The sequence below is a fragment of the Rhipicephalus sanguineus genome, chromosome 8 (genome assembly GCF_013339695.2).
Source record: "Rhipicephalus sanguineus isolate Rsan-2018 chromosome 8, BIME_Rsan_1.4, whole genome shotgun sequence".
Lineage (NCBI taxonomy): Eukaryota > Metazoa > Arthropoda > Arachnida > Ixodida > Ixodidae > Rhipicephalus > Rhipicephalus sanguineus.
The window spans coordinates 80,057,718-80,080,508 of record NC_051183.1 but is presented as its reverse complement, the minus strand read 5'-3'; the positions used below and the strand labels follow the sequence as shown (position 1 = coordinate 80,080,508).

At 48.6% G+C, this 22,791-nt stretch overlaps 1 protein-coding gene across 1 annotated transcript; it reads right to left on the bottom strand.

Annotated features, from left to right (window-relative positions):
* Positions 1-1,895: 1,895 nt before the first annotated feature.
* LOC119402165 (uncharacterized) lies at positions 1,896-20,845 on the bottom strand. Its single transcript, XM_049418289.1, has 6 exons — positions 20,646-20,845; positions 18,479-18,689; positions 12,154-12,310; positions 10,937-11,183; positions 5,575-5,821; positions 1,896-2,036 (listed from the first exon to the last, which is right to left on the bottom strand). The coding sequence occupies exons 1-6, from the start codon at positions 20,777-20,779 to the stop codon at positions 1,896-1,898; spliced, it is 1,137 nt and encodes a 378-aa protein (XP_049274246.1). The 5' UTR covers positions 20,780-20,845.
* Between the last annotated feature and the right edge of the window lie 1,946 nt (positions 20,846-22,791).

The following is a 22,791-nucleotide window of genomic DNA, read 5'->3' as shown; positions in this document are numbered from 1 at the left end:
TGGGACCTTCTGAAAGGCCAGGAGCCAAGTTACCGAAGCTGACGATTAACCCTTTCGCTGGTGACTTGTGCAAGTGGAGCGAGTTCTGGGAGCAATTCGAGCAGGTCATCAACCAGAACGGCAATCTTTCAACTAGCGACAAATTTAACTACCTGAGGCTGTTCTTGAAAGGAGACGCAGCGGCAGCTATAGCGGGGCTTCCTACCACCGAAGCACGTTACGAAGACGCGTTAGGCATCCTGAAAAGACGTTTCGGCGACAAAAAGCGCTTGGAGCAGGAGTATTTCTCAAGACTTCGAAGGCTTACTCCTGTGCGTTCTTCTAACGAAGTGGCCAAACTCCGCAAGTTATATGATCATGTGCTGATTAACAAGCGGGGACTGGAAGCGCTTGGCATCAGCAAGTCGTCCTTTTCATCGATGCTGTGCGACATTCTGCTGAGGGCATTGCCACGTGACATCGTCGTGGCATATCATCGATCCTGCGCGACACAACCTGAAAGCTCCAACAACGTTCAGCATGACACGGAACTAGAGCGTCTTCTTCACTTCGTCTCTATTGAACTGGAGAGCCTCGAAAGGAGTGACTTTGGGAAACAAAAACGATACGACGAGGCGGCTCATCCTAAAGACGAGAGTCCTCGCTTTCACAGCGCGACCCCAACGTCATCAATGCTTCACTGCCAAGTTGATATAACTGAAACGAACTCGAGCTGCAATTTCTGTAAATCGACGGAGCACTGACGGAGTCTTGTAGCATGGACTTACCGTTGCCAGAGAAGAAGAAACTTCTTTCTGCCTACATGAGGTGCTTTCGATGCTTATGTAAAGGTCACCGAGCAAGGGATTGCAGGCGTAGAGTTACATGCTCGGGCTGCAAAGGTCGTCATGCAACCACTATGTGCGACCCAGACAAGCTAAGACGAAAGATGCGTGAAGACGTCAAAGTGACCGGCGAACTCTCCAGATCTGGAAACACCAAAATGACAACCATGGAAAAGTTTGAGTGGATGTTTCAAGGGAGTACCGAACCCTCATCGTCAAAGTTCATGAACATGACCATACGACCAGACAAGGCAAACCGCACAGGATTGGACGAGATCACCTTAAAGGAAAAAGAAACACTCCAGCGCTACGAGACCCGACTCGGAAATCATGTTCAAACCTGCAAAAGTCAGAGCCTGGAGCCGGCCTTTCATGCTAAACAAAAGCGAGTCACCCAGGCGAAGGATGCCGCACTACGTGAAGCTCAAGCTGTAAGAAACGTGAACGAGCAGGCCACTTCAGTGGAAACTTAAGATGGCCAAGCTGCGACTGAATTTGCGCGAGTAGCAGGCTGCTCGTGAGCGGGAACACAGAGCCCATGAAAACAAGCTGAATGAACTTCAACGCCTGCTTATCGATGAACTAACTCATCGCGACAACTTCGAATACAAATTAAAGGAAGCCATGAGGAAACCTGCGCAGGCAGAATTAGTGAAGGAGTACGAGTCCAAAGTGGAGAAGCTCACTCAGGAGTTGGACGAGGTGCGCAAGAAGCTGCTGGGCTCGGAGGAGAAGATGAGACTGATTTTCCCCCTGCTGCTCAAGATGCACCAGTTGGTCGAGGAACAACGCCATACTTTGGGTACAGAAAAGAAACAGCCAGGGCATCGTGTAACGTGTCTGCATCAACAGACTATTGGAAGTGGGACACAATTGGTTAGCCTGAAGAATCGCCCGAATGACGATAGGTTGTGCACGCAAGACTGTGCTGCCATCCAGCAAATTCAAGAGCGTCCCTCACTGCTCACACGAGAAGACGCAACCTCACCAAGTGCTACAAGAATTGGACCCAAGACTACAGAAATGCCTTCCCAGCAAAGAAAACCTGAACGTCAGGACATCGCTGGACCGTTACGGCAACAGATGCCTGCTGCTGAAACAGTCGAAGCACAATGTGCTGAGAGCCCTGTGGACCTGCTCGCCTAAATCAGCGAGCTGGCAGGAGAGGACGTCCTCAGTCTCCATGCCAAAGCACGAGAGAAGCTTCGGCAACTGAAGGAGGAGTCCGAAAAATAGAAGGCTGACAACTTCAGGCCACGTCGAGGAAGCGGAAGGATCGACGCGTACGGAGGTAATACAGCAAGCGCCTGACCGTACAGACGAGACACCCCTGCGCGGCCGGGAATGTGTTGAATTTCCCGCGTTCAGCTTGCTGGAAGAAGAAGACGAGCTTTGGGCCAGCGAGCGCGTGCGCTCGTTCTACCGGAACGAAGGAGCCATCTTTACGTTCTGGGCTCATGCGGAAGCTAATAAACGTCTGTTTGAGCTTGTAAGTCCGCGCCGGCTGTTATTTGTGCCACATATTTTATAATAGATGCCACAAGTGCGCGGCCAGAAACGTAATGTAAACGCCCCCCGCCCTCCCACAACCCGTCCCACTACCCGCGCTCAAAATGGCCGCCCCTAAACTTTTTTGAAGAGAACTTTGCCATACCGTAACTTTCGAAACCACATATATCGAAATCTCAAAAAGCGCGGATTGCGTCGATATATCGCGTAGTTCGATTAAAAGCTTTTAAATCATTTTCTTTATTCTCCGTGCGAATTTCCGTGCGCAACTTCGCTTCAATGCACTCCTTCACGTTAATGCAAGGAAGGCGACTTCACGGCAATACGCGGGTGTTCCTTTCTTTTAGTTTTTATTTTTCCCCGGTTTGTAGTTTCGGGTGCAGGTTATATGCAGGGGCGGATTATACGCGAGAAAATACGGTATCTTTGTAAACAGCTTCTCAACATCTTCATATGAAGCTGTGCGTACTCGTGGGGCTCCGGAAGTTTCTAGCCTGCCTTTGCCCTAATGTTGGCCTTGCTTTTCCGTGGAACACTCAGCGTGCTTCTTGGGAGGCTGTATGCAGCGGCAACGTCACTTCCTTTTAACACGAAAGTGTTTTGTGCCGGGGTCCACCAAGACTTTCATGACGTATTTCCGTCACGGAAGTACGTCAGCAAAATGAATGCGATCAGATGGCAAAGAAAGAAAACTATAAGAAAAAGTTCCGTTGATGGGGATCGAACCCATGACCTCTCGGTCCGCGACGATGGCTGGCGGGCGTTTAGCCCACTGAGCTAGCGCCAAACACATTACGGAGGCGACATGATCGAACGCGCCTTTTATCTTTCACACTTGCCTCTCATAGTGATCTTTGATGGATGGATGCTATGAGCGTCCCCTTTATAACGGGGCGGTGACATCTGTACCACCCGGCTCGAAAAAAACGTCAGGCCTGCGCTGAAACCGCAGCACAGTCACAGCGAAAGCTGGAAGAGCGGCGTTTCTAGAGCCCGTTGTAAGCTCTCTTGGGGGATAGAATACAAGTACACTAGAAAGGTACCCACTACGCCATAAATCACAATTTTTGTGAAGTTGGGAAGCACCTACTAAGCCATTATTCGTCATTCTGCGGAGAAACGAGGCACCAGCTACACGTCTGTAAGGCATTATGTGCACTTTGTTGACGCGACGACTGATGACGATGAAGAATTATGGCTCAGCCCTTTGTAATGGGTTGGAAGCTTTAAACGGCCCACCAGTTATGTCATTTGCATTGGGTGACGCCCTGTCGCTATTTCCCTCTCCCGTCATGCTGTATAACATACGTTGACGTGGGAGAGAGACGGGGGGGGGGTGAACAACTTTACTGAGACCCCGAGGAAATGAATCATGCGCTTATGGGCTTCCTTGGCAATCAATACAAGTGCACTTGCGAGGAACCCACTACGCTATAAATCATTGTAATTTTACTGAGACCCCGAGGAAATGGATCATGCGCTTATGGGCTTCCTTGGCAACCAATACAAGTGCACTTGCGAGGAACCCACTACGCTATAAATCATTGTAATTTCACTGAGACCCCGAGGAAATGGATCATGCGCTTGTGGGCTTCCTTGGCAACCAATACAAGTGCATTTGCGAGGAACCGACTACGTTATAAATCATTGCAATTTTTGAGAAGTAGGGCAGCAGGCACTGTGCCATTTTTCGTCATTCTACGAAGAGCCGTGGTACCGGCTAAACGCATGTAAGGCATTATGCGCACTTTGTTGATGCTGTGCCTGATGACGACGAAGAATTATGGCAGAGTCCTTTGTAATGGGTTGGAAGCATTCAACAACCTACTCGTCGCGCAATTCGCATTGTGTGACGCCTGGTTACAGAATTCACGTTGTGCGACGCTTGGTGCTTATTTTACTGTTCTACCACGCTATATTGCATATGCTAATGTGGTTCCTTCCCGACATGAAGCCTGTACAGTACCTTTTTGCAAAGCAGTTTCAAGCACCGGCATGGTTCAGAGGTTGAATACTGGGCTCACACGCAGAGGGCCCAGGTTCGAACCTCGTTCCATCCTGGAATTTTTTTCTTATTTCGTTTTTTTTTCTTATTTCAAGCGATACTGGTTACGGACACCGGCGGCGGCGGCAGCAGCGGCGGCGGCAGCGGCGGCGGCGGCGGCAGCGGCGGCGGCGGCGGCGGACAACTACGGCGCCAAAAACGGCCGGTGAAATGATCTCATAACAGCTTTCGTTGTGAAAGAAAAAAACAGGCGCCGTTGCAACGACCGTCCCCTTCGGCGCGTTTCCTATACAAGTTTAATTTCGTCAACGCTTTAACACACCGTGAGGTGGCGGTTTTAGCGCAAGCCTCGTCCATAGCATCCATCCATATCGACAAATAGCTCTCCGACGCTCGCCTGGCTGTCGCACAGCGTTCCCTGCTCGCCCTGTGAGAAGGGCGGGCCAGGCTACAGGGAAGACACGACGCGCGTAGCGTTTCTCTTCACATTTCACGACGCTTTGAAGGAGTGTATATCGAGCATTAGTGTTTATTATGTGCTTGTTGATGCCATCTTTGCGTGGGATCCTCCATATGCGGAGTCCACGTATATGTTAAGAATTTCAGCTACCGCAAGAGTTAAATCTTGATCATGGGCGTTTGTCGTCGGTACGAAGATGTGCCACTAGGCGTCAACGTGAGTGCAACGCGTCCACATTAAGCGGTGCTTAACGTGGACGCGTAAACAACGGTACACATTGAACGAGCTCGCATATACCAATGCACTATAAACAATAAACTACTTCTGTGAGGACACATTTCACTTTTGTGTTATACCGATTCCTATGACGGAGGGATCAACCAATTTTTTGTACGCTCGACTGTGTTCATTATCGCGCCCCTTGCGGAGAACAGCTACGTTCTTCGGGTTTTCGATAGGGAGTGGAGAAACGAATGGAGAAAACGCGCAATGGCAAGCGGTGGTTTTTACTCGCGCTGCGCGGCGCCTTCATATCACAAGCCTCTCTCTCCCAGATGCATGAAAGTCCCCCTCCTTGAGGAAAAGCGAAATTATTAGGTTGTTTCGCACTGCCAGATATTCGATATATCAAGTTTCCGGCTATTTTTGTTCGATGTAGCCGTAAATTTTCCTAGGCATTCACGTTAAAGCACTGTCGCGTTTGAAAATAGTTCGATATAAAGGATAATTCGATTGACCCGAGTTCGATATAGTCGGGTTTGACTGTACGAACTTACCTCGAGCAAATCTCGCGAGCTGTCTAGCACTCTCGCACGGCCTCGGAATTCCCGCAGCGCGAGCGCGCTGGCGGCGTGAGACTCGTGGACAGGCGGCAGGATCCTCGTGTAAGGCTCGACGACCTCCGGGGGCAACAGGAGACGCAGGCGGGACACGACTTTAATGAGTGACGTGACGCTGTCGCTGCCGGCGAACATGTCTCCAAACTCTACCAGAACTGCCGCCAACACGACTTGGTACACGGTCCTGCTCGGCGCCGCAGTCGGTGCGAAATTAAGAATGCCGCGCGAAGTAGACTATAAGCGGCAAAAGTACTGAGAGTAGAGAGAGCTCGTACTGATTCACACTGGTTGGGTGGCACGACTCGAGGACGAGAAAGAGACACCACGAGCTCAATTCGCCTTTTTTCACAGTACCACGGCGCATGCGCACTTCCCCTAGCGGAAAAGGCGCGAAACCTTTGGTATGGTCTCCGCACGCCTCTCTCCATCTCGGAGGCTTTCGTTCTGGCGATCGCGGTTGTCTAGGATCGCCACCGAAAACGTTCTCTTTAACGTTATCCCGTTAAAAGTCCGCTTCCCAACCACAACCTGCAAAAACCGCAGAAGGCAGCATAGGAAAATTAAAAAAAAAAGATATTCGTGCTCGTGGTGTCTTTGTCCGTCTCCTGTACCACATTTAAGATGAAGCATTGACGCATTGTCCACAGAAAGAATCGAATGTTCGTATACCAATAATCTCAACCAAGGTGTGGGACCGGGCTGGTTGGTATTCCATGGCTACGTGAACAGCGCGAAAGAGACCCGAAGATTAGTCAGCGCTAGTCATCACCAATAATTTGCAAGCAGCTCATACTTAATCATGCCTTAACCACTGCACCCATGGTTTAACCATGAATATCAAGCAAAAATATCGCCAACTCGCCTTTAGTTTTATGCATTATAGAGTGGAACTTCTCAGCATAAAGAATTGCCTTTATAAAGAAGCCAAATTCTCTTCTCCGGCCAGCGGTGTTCGGATTCAAGTGAAACACCCCCATACAAACTCAGCGAAAGAGATAACGCTGAAAAACAATTTTCTAACAACTTTGGAACAGTCTCTTTCTTGTTCTGGCATAAAACCGGCTTTGCTGGTGAAAACACCAAGTTATTTCTTGTTGCGAACAAGTCTCGCAAGCATCCACAGTGTTGCACACTATATACGCATTAAACAGAGTATAAAGGCTCAAAGTTCATATTCAGCCTGTTGAAGATTTCGTTTACGTTCATTTAATTGTTTTACTTGAAAATACCACTTCGCCACCACCTCCCTTTCCTGCACAGCCCTCACTTGCATCTGCGAACATGCCGCAGTTTTGACATCATCAGGTGTCTGATAACGCCATAAGAAGACGCCCTACATGACGCCACAATTTGACCTTGTTACATGATGCCATCACTTGGTCACGTGTTCTTTGGTACAATATGAGCTCACACCGACGCCAGGCGTAGCCGGACGCAGGATTTTTGTTGCGATAGCAACTATACGGTGACTTCCGCCGCGTTGTTGCCGTGAGTGCCGGCGTCGCCGTGATGTCCCGTATAAAGTACGAATCGATGACATCGCCCCAAGCTTCGAATGTTCTATGTGCGACTGAAAGCGTGCGAGCACAGGCGACGAACGCTTATCAAGCAGACAGGAAACGAGCCGGCCTTCTTTCGTCACGCGAAAGGCCCATGGGGCGGGGTGGTGGCTGCATGGCTCCGCAAGTGGCTGAGCCAGGCGCCGTCGCACGCGCTGTTCTTTACATGTATCAGAAGAAGGCTCATGCCTGCGTACATGCTGCTCACACCACTCGATTTGCGATGAAAGTGATAGACAACGCGAAGGCGGTTGCTTCTTTCGCTGCAGTGGCCACTTTTCCTTACGCCAGCGTTTTTTTTTTTTTCGTTATGCCAGATCGGACGCTACAGGAGTTAGCTGCTAGCCTTACTTCGTATAACATTCCAATTTGTTGCTGTCGCATTCATAGCTTCACCCTAGAGGCGAAAATGTGATTTTTTTCTACCCATGAGACATATGCGGCCGCATTTTCGATAGAGGCAAAGATTCTTGAGGCCTGCGTGTGCTTAGGTGCACGTTAAAGACCCCAGGTGGCCGAAAGTTCCGGAACCCTCCACTACGGCGTCTCTCATAATCATATCGTGGTTTTGGGACGGTAAGCCCCAACAGTTATCATTGTCCTTAGACATAAAAGTTTTTCGCCTTAAGAAAAATGCACTCCCTGAAAGCCATCGAAGCAGCGAAGCTGACGCGCTATCGCCTTTCTGGTGTTTTTTTTTTTTTTTCACGTCTTTTTAAGTGTTCCTGTGTTTTGGAAACGTTTTCTATTTCTGTGTAGTATCGTTATTCTTAATTTGACACTCTGTGCTTATAGGCACCATCCACTGACCAGAGAGAGCTGCGTTGCTCGCAGTGCCCCGTCCCAAGTTCGCTGAAATTGGCCGCTAGGGGCACGCAGAAAACAGACGCGCGCAGGCGCCCCCCTTCCAACCCCACCCCCCCTCTTGGCCCGGTCACAATCCGCCCACTCGTGCAGAGGGAGACGCGAGCATCGCATTCCTGGGACGATGAGTGCTTCCCACTCTCCACCGCCTTGAGCAGTGGAGAATGGTCCAGTCACTAACGTGTCCGCACTGTCCCCTTCTGGAAACAAATCAGCACGTTCTGAGGCGATGTGTCATTGCTCGTATTTTCTGGAGGGCCGTGCATGCCGGATTTCACGGCCTCGCAGTAGGTCGCTTCGTTTCTCCTGAAAGTTGTTCTCGAGGCCGCTTCGCGTGCCTTCTCATTATTGCCGACGTTTGCTGGCTTTGGCGCAACCGCTGCGAGGCGGTTGCAGCAGGCCGTAGCCGTCTCGCTCTCTTCCCAATCCCAGAGGGGCTGTACTCGGAGCTTCTGCCTGTTCTGTCGGAGGAGCTCTTTTTTTCTCGGCGTGGAGGAATTTCTTCGGCACAGGTCTTGCCCTTTTGTGTGGGTCGAGGCGCGCGAAGCTCGTCTTTCGGCCTGCCTGGTTTTGGTAGGCTGTCGAATGGTATCCGCAGAAACACCTTGTATATTACGAAAAATGTACATATTCACGTTTTATTTGTGCATTCTGTTTAACCATGTAGTGTGTATATGTATTCCTTGCTTTTTGTGACAAATTATTTGTATATGTGTCTTAATGTGCGAAATATCAATTGTATGCGTTGCATCCGCGTCATTCTATGTGTTGATCTATGCCCACATAACTGAAGTCTGTTTCGTGATTCTCGTAAACGTATGTCCATCAAACAGTTGTTATGTTGAATTGTTATCGATGTCAACCGTCAGTGATATACTTTTTTTCTGAACACAACTGATATAGCAGGGTACCTGGTAATCTAAATCATCTCCCATTTTATAAGTACACCATGCACACAATATTTCCTCGGTAGCGCGGTGTTGCTATCGGGCTTCTATCAAAGTAGGGACATCTTACAGCTCTCCGACAGTAGCGTACAAAGTACTCTAAATGGTGTACCGCTTTAGTGCGCAGGCATTTCTATGCCAACTCAACCAGACAACTGTCCGTCCCTACATCACGTAAGATGATCACCGGCATACAGAAATTTATGAATAAAACAAAGAAACTTTTCTTCACGGGGCTGGGCTGTAACCCGATGCCACCCGCTCCAAAGGCGTCTTCCTTGAAAATCGATCAAGAATTAAAAAAAAAACGTAATCTATTAAAGCGCAGTGTTCCCGCTTAAAGGGAAGCTGAAGTGCTCTGAAAAAAAAATAGTTTGGAGCGTGTAAGGACAGTTTGGTCCCTGGTGAATTTGAAAAGCGATGTAAGAGTTCTCAAAAGTGAACGCAAATAGCACGTTTTGCCAAAAAACACAGGGTGTCGCGGCAGGGCTTCTTGAGCTCCGACAACGGCACGTCACAAGTTAGTCACGGGGGCCACGGTTCTACATACGAGAGACGCTTGTTCACGTTGCGCTCGCCTGTTTGTCGTTATTCCAGATATGATAATCCAGCTGCATAGCTTTCAGCTTCGCCATAGTTACTTGAGCCTTCGTCACATAAACAGCGTTCACGCAGTTCGGATCAGTGGGCGGCGGGAACCTTCCGTCTGAGCGCAGCACGACTCCGCGAAAGTAACCGAAAATGACACAGTTGGCCCATCCACACTTTAGGTGTGCTCGCGTGGGCGGAGCAAGACAAACTTTTCTTTCCCGTAGTCTGAAGCTCCTGCTGCAACAACAGCGGCAAAGGTTACGACATCGTCGACAATAATGTCAGCCCTTGCAAACCACAAAGTTTTATCGAATTCTAAAACCCCTTCAGCTTCCCTTTAACAATAAATAAGTAGGATGCAACGCTTGACTTTTGAATTATTTCCTTTAATGAGCACACTATACTTGAGAAATGGTAGCCGGCGTTTTAGCATCTTCCATAGAACACTACATGCTTTTTGAGGCGTAAGCTATAAGTACCTCATCAAACTCAAGAATGGAGTCAACGTCGGTGGCGTCAACACGAGCCATGCGAAATATCACCGGCCTGTGATGACCTCACTACATGGGGTCATAGATAGCCAAAATTTTTTGCGCGATCATAACGTCACAATGACGTACGCATAACACGACATCACATGATGGCATCATCGTCGTTTGGTCAAATATAGGCCGACACTGGAGGCACTGAAAAACCCCGTGAGAAGACGATAGAAAGCTTGCAATGACTGCGATGCCGAAGGCAGTGCAAAACCACGAGAAAGCTTTCGGGGGGAGGGGAGGGAATCAATACAATTGGCTGAAAAAAGAAAGAAGATGATGGCTTTCGCCTTAGAGTCGTCTTAGGGGAATGCATACGGAGGGACCATGAGATTTTTTTAGGTGCGTAACACTTTAGAGCTTCGGCGTGTCGTCTATCCAACGTCTGATGTCGCATTGTCACGCAGTGGTCAATAGGTCAATACAGGCCTAAAACAAGGCTCACAAGGCTCAAAACTCGTGCAAAATAGACGAACAAGGTCTAAAACAATATAAACTACAGAACTAACCAAAAATCGATCGCAATAATTTCGCAACGCTTCTGAAACATGCGGCTGATACCCGCGCCGCGCAAGAGAGGGCGCCACCGCCTCGGCAAGTGCGATCGCCGAGGTGGTGGGAAGCGCCAAGAGAATCGCTAGGTTGCCCGCGCTACGCACTTCCTCGGGTTCCACGGTAGTGGAGTTGCATTAAGCGCAGGATTTATAACTACACCAAGACCTACACAAAAACGACTCTTTTTTTTTTTTTCACGTGCATCTTGCATTCATCGCTTGCGAGGAAATTCGTGTGCACTCGCCTGAGCGCGCGGTCCTTCTCCTCCGTGCGCAGTCTCTCGACCGCGATGATGTCCCAGATGTGTTTGACGCGCATCACGTTCTCGACACAGTAGCGCATCTTGTCAGTCATGCTGTGTTCGGCGCCGCGACCGCCGGCGTACGTGGCGTTGATCTCGCCCCTCAGAACGTCTACGGAGGCCCACAGGGACAGGTAGGCCAGAACGGTGGCCCGAAGCTGTTGGCGACCGAACACCTCAAGCTGGGCGCCTGGAACACGTACCGAGGCGAGACAGAGAGAGAAATGGAGAGGGAAGGCAGGGAGGTTATTCAAGCTTTGGCTCGGTTGACTACCCTATACGTGGGGTGGGAGGATAATATATAGGATAGATAAGAAAGAACAACAGTAAGAGAAAGAGGAGATGAACAGTTAGCTTGAGCACACACATGAATCGCGCTAGCAGTTCACAGACGCCCGTGAAGTCCGGTCGTGAAGTCCACCCCCCCGCCTAGTCACCTAAGAGGGGGGGGGTGCAAAGTCTGCTCATTACATTGACTTAATAGGGAGGGTGGGCGCTGCGATGAACCTTCGCTCCCCGTGAAGGGGAACCCTGCGCGCGCCTATGGTTCTAAATGTTTCCTTCCTCCATGCCAGGAATTGGACTTTCATCCACGTAATAAGCAACGCCACCGTGCAGTTGCTGCAGGCAACGACGACAGTCGCGAGTTCACATCCAGGCAGCAATGAAATGTGGCAACCTGAAATGACACGTGACTTCGATAAAAGGTAAGATTTTTATATCAGAAACGGCTGATCGACCTCAAGCCCACAATCGAGAGAGCATCGATTATTGGGAAACGGCGCACATAAATACACATGTGACCGGCACATCTTGCCGCATTTCTTTACGCTTCGAGCTATAAAAACATCGCTTTCAAAGCGATCATTTGTAACCGTCGTTTTGCCACAATCTTGGTAGCGCGACATACCTAATACCGGTGACACAGGGTCACTCTTGATCGCGATCGCATCTGATCCCGATCAAATTTCATGATCGTAATTTGTTCTTTAAGAAACCTGCAGGAGGGAGGGAGCCAGCTTCTGCTGAGACGTTTGATCCCGGTCGGGCTTAATCGCGATCAGCAGTGCACCGTGTGACACCCTTACAAGCCCCCGGTGTGAATGCGCCGTGCATCTTCAACTCCTCGACGTAGAACATCGATGGCGAAAGGGTCTCACCGATTGCATCTGCACCGTGTACTTCAACGGCGACGTACTCGTTGCAGTCGCACAGTGTCGTCATCATGGCGTCCAACAGAGGTGTCCGGTAGATCTCGGCCAACAGCGAGTAGTTACCGCGTTTGGTGCCGTACTTCCCTGCAGACTGCCTGCGCACCTTTACCGAGTAAATGAAGACGCAGCGTGGAATAGTTGAGCCCGCGAAAGAGGTAATTCACTGTATTCAAATAGCTTGCAGATCCCAATTCAAAAAAAAAATTAAGCTTGTCCTGTATTACCCCGTAAGTAGTTTGTTTCTAACGCACAAGCATGAATTATTATAGAAGCACGTGAAGCGTACGCCGAGATTTATCGTTAAACAGCTTTTTTGTGTTAACGGCGAGACATTTTACCTGACATGCTCTGAACGTTACCTTGTCATACAACTGTCAGTTTTCATGCAAGCGATCGTTAACCAATTACCTTGCGCGCGCTTGCCATCACGCCATGCGCTAACTACGAGGGGCGTTCAATAAAGATTTCCCCTGACCCACTTCCTGTGGACGGAGAGCAACGAAACTTTGCAGATTTATTAGTCCTTCTCTACATAGGTGACACCCCGGGACACACACTTCTCCCATCTTTTTATGCAACTATAAACACCTCACTTGAAGAAGTCGACAGGTTGCTCCAAAAGCCATGTTGTAACTTCAGAAATCAGAGTCTCATCATCTGGAAAATGCTTGCCCTTCAAATATGACTTCAGTGTTGGAACGAGGTGGAAGTCCGATGGTGCGAGGTCGGGTGAATAAGGGGAATGCGGTAGAATTTCAAAGCCGCAGGAGCGTGCTTCTGTCTGGGCAACATGTGAGTTGTGAACTGGGGTATGGTCTAGCAGAAGGCGAACGCCTTTGGTGAGCATGCCACGTCTCTTGTTTTACAGCGAAAGCTGTTATGAGATCATTTCACCGGCCGTTTTTGGCGCCGTAGTTGTCCGCCGCCGCCGCCGGTGTCCGTAACCACTATCGCTCGAAATAAGAAAAAAAAACGAAATAAGAAAAAATTTCCAGGATGGAACGGGGGTTCGAACCTGGGTCCTCTGTGTTGCCAGTGTTGTACCTCAGAGCCATGCCGGTGCTTGGAACTGCCTTGCAAGAAGACGCTATACAGGCTTCATGTCCAGAAAGAACCACATTAACATATGTAATTTAGTGTGGTAGAAGACTGAAATAACAACCACGCACCACGCAACGCGAATTCTGTAACCAGGCGTCACACAATGCGAATTGCGCAACGAGTGGGCTGTTGGATGCTTCCAACCCATTAGAAGGGGCTCTGCAATAATTCTTCATCGTCATCAGGCACAACACAAACTGCGCATAATGCCTTATATGTTTTTAGCGGGTACCACGGCTCTCCGTTGAATGACGAAAAATGGCATAGTGGCTGTTTCCCTATGTCACAGAAATTATGATGAGGTATAGCGTAGTGGGTTCCTTGCAAGTGCACTTGCATTGGTTGCTAAGGAAGCCTATAAGCCCATGATCAATTTCCTCAGGGTCTCAATAAAGTTCTTCCCTCCTCTCTCTGTCTGTCTTTCTCACGTCAACGTATGTTATATTGCATGATGGGAGAGTGAAATAGCGACCGTGCGTCACATAATGCGAATTACGTAACTGGTGAGCTGTTTAAACGTTCAAACCCATTACAAGGGCTGAGCCACAATTCTTCATCGTCATCAGTCGTCACGTAAACAAAGTGCACATAATGCCTTACATATGTGTAGCTGGAACCTCGCTTCTGCGCACAATGATGAATAATGGCGTTGTAGGTGCTTCCCAACTTCACAAATATTGTGATTTATAGCGTAGTGGGTACCTTGCTAGTGTACTTGTATGAGTAGCCCCAAGAGAGTTTACAACGGGCTCTAGAAATGCCGCTCTTCCAGCTTTCGCTGTGACTGTGCTGCGCTTTCCGCGCAGGCCTGGCGTTTTTTTAATGGTCTCTCGCAATTTCCGCAGCAGTGAAGCATAGTATGCCCCAGTAATCGTGGCACCCTTTGCTAGGAATTCCATCAAAACTACTCCGTGCTGGTCCCAAAAGACTGTGAGCATGACCTTGCCCGTCGAGGGCTGGGTGCGTGCTTTCTTTGGAGGCGGTGAGTCCAAGTGCTTCCATTGCATCGACTGGACTTTAGTCTCCGGATCATAGTGATGGACCCAGCATTCATCCTGTGTAATCAGTCTGTTGAAAAAGTCCTGGTGGTTTCCATGGCACATGGTCAAAAGAGCCTGGGAGCATTCGACTCGTACCTGCTTTTGCAAAGGTGTGAGAACCCAGCGATCGGATACCTTACGCATATGAAGATGGTCCTGAATGATTTTTTCCATGGACCCCACACTAATCTTGACCCGTTGGGCTAGGTCTCGAACGCTAATGCGGCGATTTTCCAAAATGGCGGCCTTCACTTGCTGGATGGTGTGTCCATTGAGAGCGTAGTGGGGTCGCCCTGCAATCGGAGCCACTTCCACGGAAATCAGACCATATTTGAATTGGCGATGCCAGTTATTCACTACATCATATGATGGGGAATCCTTCCCATAAACCTCATTTATCTCATCGAACGTCTTCCTTGGAGTACGGCCTTTCAAGTACAGGAACTTGACTGCTGCTCTGTATTCCACTGCATCCATTATCACACCTCACACCACTTCAGCACCTCTAAAAGAAAGACCATTATTAGTTTACAGTTCCAAATTGGCACGTGACCTACAGTGACTCATGTCATTACACATGCGCAGGTTCAGCATCCTGCAATAAATGTAAGTTAGTCAGGGGAAATCTTTATTGAACGACCCTCGTATTTTTAGGATGAACTACACACCCTCTGGGCATGGAACATGCTTTTTTATAGATTTCATTTAGGTTTTTCTTTGACGCAGATATACGTTTGACACTTTTTCTTTTGTTTTTTATGCATACGAAAGCCACTACAACACGCCCAATCTTGGTTTCCTTTCAACTCTATAGTTCAGTCGGAATTAAGAAAAAAAATGTACATTTCTTTTTCAATGTTAGCGAGAGTGCGCTACGCTGGCGGTGTTTGCCTACAGTGACTTGTGGTGAATTCCAATGGCGGATTCAGAGTGGCCGACGAACTCTGCCCCCGAGCACTCCGCTCCGGAGGAGAGCCACCGCAGGAAATCTGCCAGTGGAACACACGCGCTCCCACCAGGGCAAATGGTAGGGGGTGCTAGCGCACACCTGCTTCGCAAGCGCCCAGCATTCCTCGCGTTTCGCGCCGTTTTCGCCTTCACGGGCGCGAGTGGAGACAACGGGCACGGTCGGACAGCGCATTGCATCGCGCACGTGGTACGCCACGCTCTGCGCACGCGAGAGGAGCTTGCGACTTCCGGTCGAATCCACCGCTTTTCGCGGAGCAGCAGGAGCTCTGTGGAGTGAACCTGCCGGCGGAGCTGCTCCAGATCTACCAATGAAACATACACGGAGCACTCTCAATCTGCCAATGGAACAGACTTGCTCCGAACGGAGCAGAAAACTGCTACCAGAAGTGCTCCGAATCTGCCAGTGGAATTCACCATTATTTAGGCTTTCGAGTACAGTCAGGCAAATCTTTAAGTAGAGTGCGCGAGCGGCAATTTTTGATCTACTTCTCTGCCACATAACTGGATTAAGTTCCAAAAAGCGTGAGGGCAAGTGCATGTCCCCAAAGCACATGCCTACAAAACAGTTTCTTGCAACTTCGTTTCATCATATGGCGCTGACACACGGAAAAGTCTCCGCTGCGCACGCTAGTTAGACATTTGGGTGGCTGTACATCGACTGCTCTCTTAAGCCTAATTCTCAAGGTGCAAAAACAAACTGCAAAGCGTAAGCGGTGTTCATCGGAATTTTTAAGCGTGACATGCTTTTAGCTCCCGTTTTCCACGACCTTCGAGCAGCCTTGAGCCACAATCCACCGCCGTTATCCGGGCTCTCAGACGAGAAGTTTCGGGCCCTCAAATGAGACATTCAGCAAACAGTAAAAATAGTTTCGCGTCGCGGATTTTGCCTCCTCTTCGAGAGATGGCGCCACGCTGCGTGCGGTGCTGCAGTATTCAAAGTACTCGCCAGGAAATTTCATTTGTGTTTGTATATGTACGTGCACGTAAACACAGGGTTATAGTGCACATTTTCGCCTGTTCGAAGTTTCTTGTGTTGTTGTTTTTTTCTTGATGGCCATGTCAACGTTGTTATGATTGTTGACTCCCTTTGTCTTGTTTTTCATCGTTGTTATGTATTTGTTGCTTGGCTTTCGTTTATGTAATAAATGTTTTTTTTTTATTGTAGAAAAGGATTATAGGGAACCCAAGCTCAAGTTTGCGGCGCAACGACAGCGCCGCGCTGCGGCTCTGGAGAGAAGCTCTGATGCAACAGGGTGCATGCGCGGCCGGCTCAGCCTAAAGTTAGCTCAGCCTGTCTGTCGGCAGCGGGAACACGCGCGCGCGCGCTTTCTCAGTTGCTCGGGCGCCGTGCCGACAGCTTGGCACGCTGAACTGAGAGACTTGCAGTGCAAAGCTGCATTTCCACGTTGGCAGAAGAGACCCCGCGGAAGCGCAAGCGAGGTCCGAAGTATTGCTGTGTCGTGGCCTGCCACAACAGTGCAGACAACACCAAGGCACGCGATTCACGTGTGAAACTGTATCGGTTCTCGGGCATGTCGCACGAGAAATAAAGACGGCAGCCGTGGATAGCTGACAGCGCTGTCTCGCCTTCTATTTTGGCTGTCTGAGTTCATCGCTTTCATTCGTTTCGACTACATGAATCAGTACGTAACTCGGCGCATGCACGCAGCGACTACAGTAATGATTACTCGCTGTCTTCTCGCATTGTGGAAGTCCAGTTACGGTTGTAGGTGAAACAACATTGTGTTTTGATTCCCCGTGTTTGTGAGACCTACCCGTGGTTGTCGAACGTTCACACTCGCGTTATACCAAGCGTTGCGCAGTTGGTTGAATTCAATTGAACTCGGCACATTGTCAGACGTTCGGCGCCTGCAATTCACGCGTCGGGAAGGCTGCTTTATCACGCCGGAACGGACGTCTGTGCATTTTCAGCAAGCTTTGACATCGTTCTGCAGGTTTGCTTTGTTTTTGTCACTTCATTAGGGTGATATTTAAGCCGCTAAATATAACTGGCACATAATACATGCTTTGCAATTGCAACCCTAAAGTAACCACCTTCTGACTTTGTGCGATTTTCTAGCCGCGTTCGCGCAGCAGGTTTTATACGCCTGTCAAGTCGATATCCTCATAAAAAGAGAGTGCAAGCATGACGCGAGAACCGAAGAAACGAGGCGAGCAGTTCATCTTGCTTCACAGGGATTAAAGCTCAGCTAGCTGGCTCGCGTCTTAATCGGCGGGTGATTCTCCAGCGGCACAGAGGACTTGACTCTAACCTTCTCAGGAAACAGTGTCATGGCCGTATAATTTTTTTTTTTTTTGCACACCGCAAACGTTTGTTCACGAAAGTGCATGGCTGCTACTACAAGCATGCCATATAAAAACAACAATCATATGATTCGTAGCCCGCACCGCAGAACATCGATAGCGTACACGGCTTCATTTCGGAGTGCACGTGGACCATTACGCATCTTTAACATGACAGAATGAGACATACCTCGAGGTATACGTCCTAACTGTGTAATCGCGACTTGGGAAATGCATTTCGCTTTGAGTCGGGCGTCGTTGTCGTCGATCGTCTGCTCTGCACCGTAAACGTGATGGACGAGCCTTTCTCCTTTTATCAAATTCGCTTTACTGAAGTGCCAGTCAAGCTTGAAGATCCTTTTGAAGCCGCACTACAAGCGGTACATTGTGAGACGCCGCAAGTGCACCGCGAGAGCTCTACGGAAGCAAGCTGCAGCGCATTGGAGAGAAGGGAAAACGCGCGCTGCTGGCACCCAGTTTGTATTTTTATGCCAGAGATGGCGCTGCCTGTCAAGAGCAGCAGCGCCACTAAGCGATGCTTGGGGAGCCTATGGCGTTTGTTATATTGTGGTGCATGTTTCATAGTTCCAGTGTGGTTATCAGCGATATCGATAATAAAGGATTGTTTCGTTTTTTGCGCATTGTGATGGCACTGGGATATGCATGCCTATATATTGGCTTCTTGATCTCAAAATAAACACTTGGTAGCATGCGCTCTCTCCTGTCTCCCCTTTTCCTTCTTTCTGCGTAAGCATCAAGTCTAGATTTAAATATAGGGCGTTCGCCTCCCCCCCTCCCCTCCTTCGCCATAATAGATATATGATAGCTATCAGCTGCAGAAACAATCGCAGGCGTACCTCAGCGACCAGAGCACGCACGTCATCTACGGTGACAGTGTGTCCGAGGGCTCCGCTGAGCGCCAGCAGGCTGCGATTGTAAAATATATCGTTGTCCACACCCGGGACGTAGATGTCGCGAGGGTCCAACGCCTTGAGATTCATCAGGGCGAGCTTGGCTGCGGAGTCCACCATGGTGATCTCGTGCTCCATGCCCATCTTCATATAGTACCTGTCGGACAGGAAGCAAGAACAGGTTGCCGTGTCTACTGAATTTTAACAGCGCAGCTGATTAAGATCGGGGTTAGGCCGTGCAGAGCGAGCAAAAAAATATCATCATGATCGGCCTGTACCTACTAGTGCGCTGTTCGGCCGGCGGGCGCGCTCTTCGTCCTCTTCTTCATCCTTCTTAAGACTTGCTAATGAAAAATAATTAAGTTTAATTGTTAATAAGGACTTTACAAATCCCAACCACGTTAATAAAGATATCTTTAATTAAGATATAGATAATTAAGGGCGTGCTTAGTAGAAATTTTTAATTAAGATCACGCTAATTAATGAAACCTGATTAAGACTGAGCTAATTAAGAACATAGTAATTCATCGTTCACTTCACTAGCCACGACGACACTTCACCGAGCAATATAGTTCGACGTTCAACATAGCCAAGCCCTGCAATGCCTAGCCAAACATAGCAAATACTTAGTCGAGCTTACAGAAGCAGACAGAAGCTAGATGGCCCACAAACTCCGCTGTTGCTCAAGCATTGAACCACTAGTGCGTGCTGCCAACACGTTTTTTTTTTTAAATCATCTTTGCTTAAAGCGGAAATGCTATGCTGCAACTGCAAAGATCGTCGGAGAATCGTTGTAGTTGTCTCAAGTGATCTAGGCGCATGCGCACGGGTGAGGAATGTACCATTAACCGGGAGAGGAGGAGCATGTTGATCCCTTAGTGTTCCTCTTCGTCTGTGGCAGCCCCATTACTACCAAACAGAGGAATATGGTGAGGCGCAGGCGGAAGTGACCATGTCTGCTCAGCAGCGGTGCGACTGGACACCAGACATCGTCTTCGTTCATACCTGATCAAAGTCTAGGACACGCCATAGAGACCGTGGAGACAGTGAAAGCAATGATTTCGTCTTCACATATTTCAAGATGTCTTGTGTACTGGAATGTTCCTGCTTCGAAATTTGCACTAAGACTTCATGCAACTTTACCATAGCAATCTAACCTACCGCCGCAGGCACAGTAGTTGGTAGTGGTAGTTGTAGTACTAGTAAAGCATCAGTAGTAATAGTAATAGTCGTAGTGGTAGCGGTGACGTTTGCTCGTTTGACTTGTTTTGTACGTACTATTTCTTTTTGAAAAGAAGGACATACAGCGCATGTTATCGTAACAGTGCCTTTTGAGGGCATTTCCTGCAGTTAAAGTTGTAACGTAAATGAACAATAAAAAATTTACGTAGTACGTAAGAACGTGCAAATACCAATTCCGTAAACTTCGTCGGAATAAAACGGTTGAAACATGAGCAAATAAAATGAGTTCCACGACGTCACTCTGACGTCATCGGCGATGTGCTTGAAGAGCAATTATCTAATAATAATTATATCTGTGGTTTAACTTCCCAAAACCATGATATGATTATGAGAGACGCCGTAGTGGAGAGCTCCGGAAATTTCGACCACCTGGGGTTCTTTAACGTGCACGTAAATCAAAGTACGCGGGCCTCAAGCATTTTCGCCTCCATCGAAAATGCAGCCGCCGCGGCCGGGATTCGATCCCGCGACCTTCGGGTCAGCAGTCGAGCGCCGTAACCAAGAGCAATTATCTAGTATTTCAATTCTTCCAATAAAAATAAAAACTTTTGCCGACTTAGCCTGGGGTCTTTTGCGCTGTGGCGCTAGTTTATCTGGACCAAAATAAAATTCTTAGCATGCCATAAAATTGTCGGCAACGTTTTGAAAGAGTGATTAGGACTCTACACGGATCAAATACTTTTCGTCATAGTGCCCTTAGCGACTGAATGGCTGCTGAAACTTCCACAGTGAAACGTTCACGCCATAGGACGTTTCAGAGCAAAGTTGACTACTGTTCAGTCAAAATACGGGTACACATTTGCATAAGACCACTTCGAACCATTAAGCACCGTAATTTATCTTCACTAGCCCGCTTACAGTGACCGTATACCTGATGTCCATAGTAGCAGCGATGCTGGCCACGTTCACGCTGCCGTTTTCGCCGACGCCCCAGGAACGAACAGCTTCCAGGAACGCCAGAGACGCACTTTCAGGCGTGACAGGGTTGTTGGCCATACGCTTCATGCAACTGGTGTACAGATGGTTCAGCAGCACGCTCGCCTGGCTTTTCAGTGTGCCCTGTAAGACACGTAACCGTTGTTGGTCTGTTTAACCTTCCGGCCCTGGCGTTGTCGTTGGACACCTTCGCACAACCTTTCCGCTAGCAACGCGGAAACGAAACCAAACCTGCTAGTTCTTGTGGGGAGTATTTCTTCAGTGATCCCCACTGTGATCTACACCATCACTGTGGCATTTTTGGGAAGCTGGGAGCAAAAATGAATGCGCCTGACCAAGTCATGGGGGACGCCGAGGCCGATACGCTGAGGCGGGTAATCACCGTTTTCGGGGCGAAGTCCCGAAGTTGTTTCAAGGACTTGCACACTGCCGAATAAGACGTTGGTTCATATTTTGTACACTCTAGTGAGTAGGAGGAACAAAGATGTCATTTTTCTCATTTCACAACTACTGAGCCCTAATGACCTAAGTTCACACTATTCATGTAAATCCATAAATAATTAATTGCACCACTGGCTCAATTTTTCGCTTGTGGTCTTCCGGCGTCCTAAAAGGAAAACACACACAAAAATATCATCTGTCCAAAATAAAATATACAGGGCTGAAAGGTTTAAAGGGCTCCTAAACGTCCTAAACGGTAGTAACCGCGGAGCCGAACCATGAGAATAAATAACTAGAAGAATAAGGATGGGATGGGGCTCATTCGGCAAGCATTATCAAATCGTACATGGTAGTCTACCACTATCCCTCAAGAGGAAGGTATATAACAGCTGCATCTTACCGGTACTTACCTACGGAGCAGAAACCCGGAGAGTTACAAAGAGGGTTCAACTTAAATTGAGGACAACGCAGCGAGCGATGGAAAGGAAAATGATAGGTGTAACCTTAAGATACAGGAAGAAAGCAGAGTGGGTCAGGGAACAAACGGGGGTTAAGGATATCATAGTTGAAATCAAGAAGAAGAAATGGATATGGGCCGGGCACGTAGCACGTCGGCAGGGTAACCGGTGGTCATTAAGGGTAACTGGATTCCAAGAGATGGCAAACGCGTGAGGGGGAGACAGAAAATTAGGTGGGTAGATGAGATTAAGAAGTTTGCAGGTATAACGTGGCAGCAGAAAGCACAGGGCCGGGTTGATTGGCGGAACATAGGAGAGGCCTTTGCCCTGCAGTGGGCGTAGACAAGCTGATGATGGTGATGATGATGAAACGTCTCCTGCTTCAAAGACGAGAGAGTGGTTTCTTTCTCGCCTTCACTGTGCTATCTACTGCTCGCCACTTGTTTCTTCATAGAACATGTGGACAATGCAAGCACTAAGCATTGAGCCTTCCAGGAGCTCTCGCTTTTCGGCTACACGATGTTATCTCCGCTTGCACAGTTCGAAAACGCACGAAACGAAGTGAAATCACTTGATCGCGCACGATAGTAACGCGAGACGAGGCAGAACGGGCGTATGACTGCATGACAAAGCAGGGTAGGGGACAATCAAAACTGATATCTCTCGTATATGAAGCAATTGAGAGCTTATTTCCTATGACGTAACGTGAACAGACTGCTGGCCCCACGAATTCTGCTGAAAAGACGGGAAACGCGCAGGAGAGAATAAACCGCTTGTTCTTCGTATTTTCAGAGGTTATTTTGGGGGCCTTTTAAAAAAACAATGGCTACACTAACGTTCGTAGTTGGGACGGTTCGTTAGTGGCAGGCCCAAATGTATCTGTAAAAGCGTCACAATGGGATGCTTTTACACATCGTATTAGACGTGTATTCTTGGGCCCCTTCCACCCACTTGTGTAACAGGTGTAATCTGCACGATGTCTACGAGCCTTTCTGACCAAAGCAATCTCAGAGGCGTGCCCTTGCTAAGCCATAACGGCAAGTGGAATCAAAAAGTGACTCTATAGACCAAAAGTTCAAATCGGAAGTTACTTTTAAAAAGTGGAAATGTAAACAGAAAGTGGATTAACAAGCACATCGTGCGGATGCTCGGAAATTACGTGCCCTTTTAGTGACATCATTT

Bases quoted from the DNA above. Each gene is read 5' to 3' on its own strand.
- LOC119402165 (XM_049418289.1), bottom strand. From the start codon at position 20,779: ATGAAGCGTATGGCCAACAACCCTGTCACGCCTGAAAGTGCGTCTCTG. The intron at 18,690-20,645 runs GTATACGGTCAC...CCTGTCCGACAG, and splicing joins GCTGCTACTATGGACATCAG to GTACTATATGAAGATGGGCA. The intron at 12,311-18,478 runs GTACGCCTGCGA...TACTCGGTAAAG, and splicing joins TGCGTGCTCTGGTCGCTGAG to GTGCGCAGGCAGTCTGCAGG.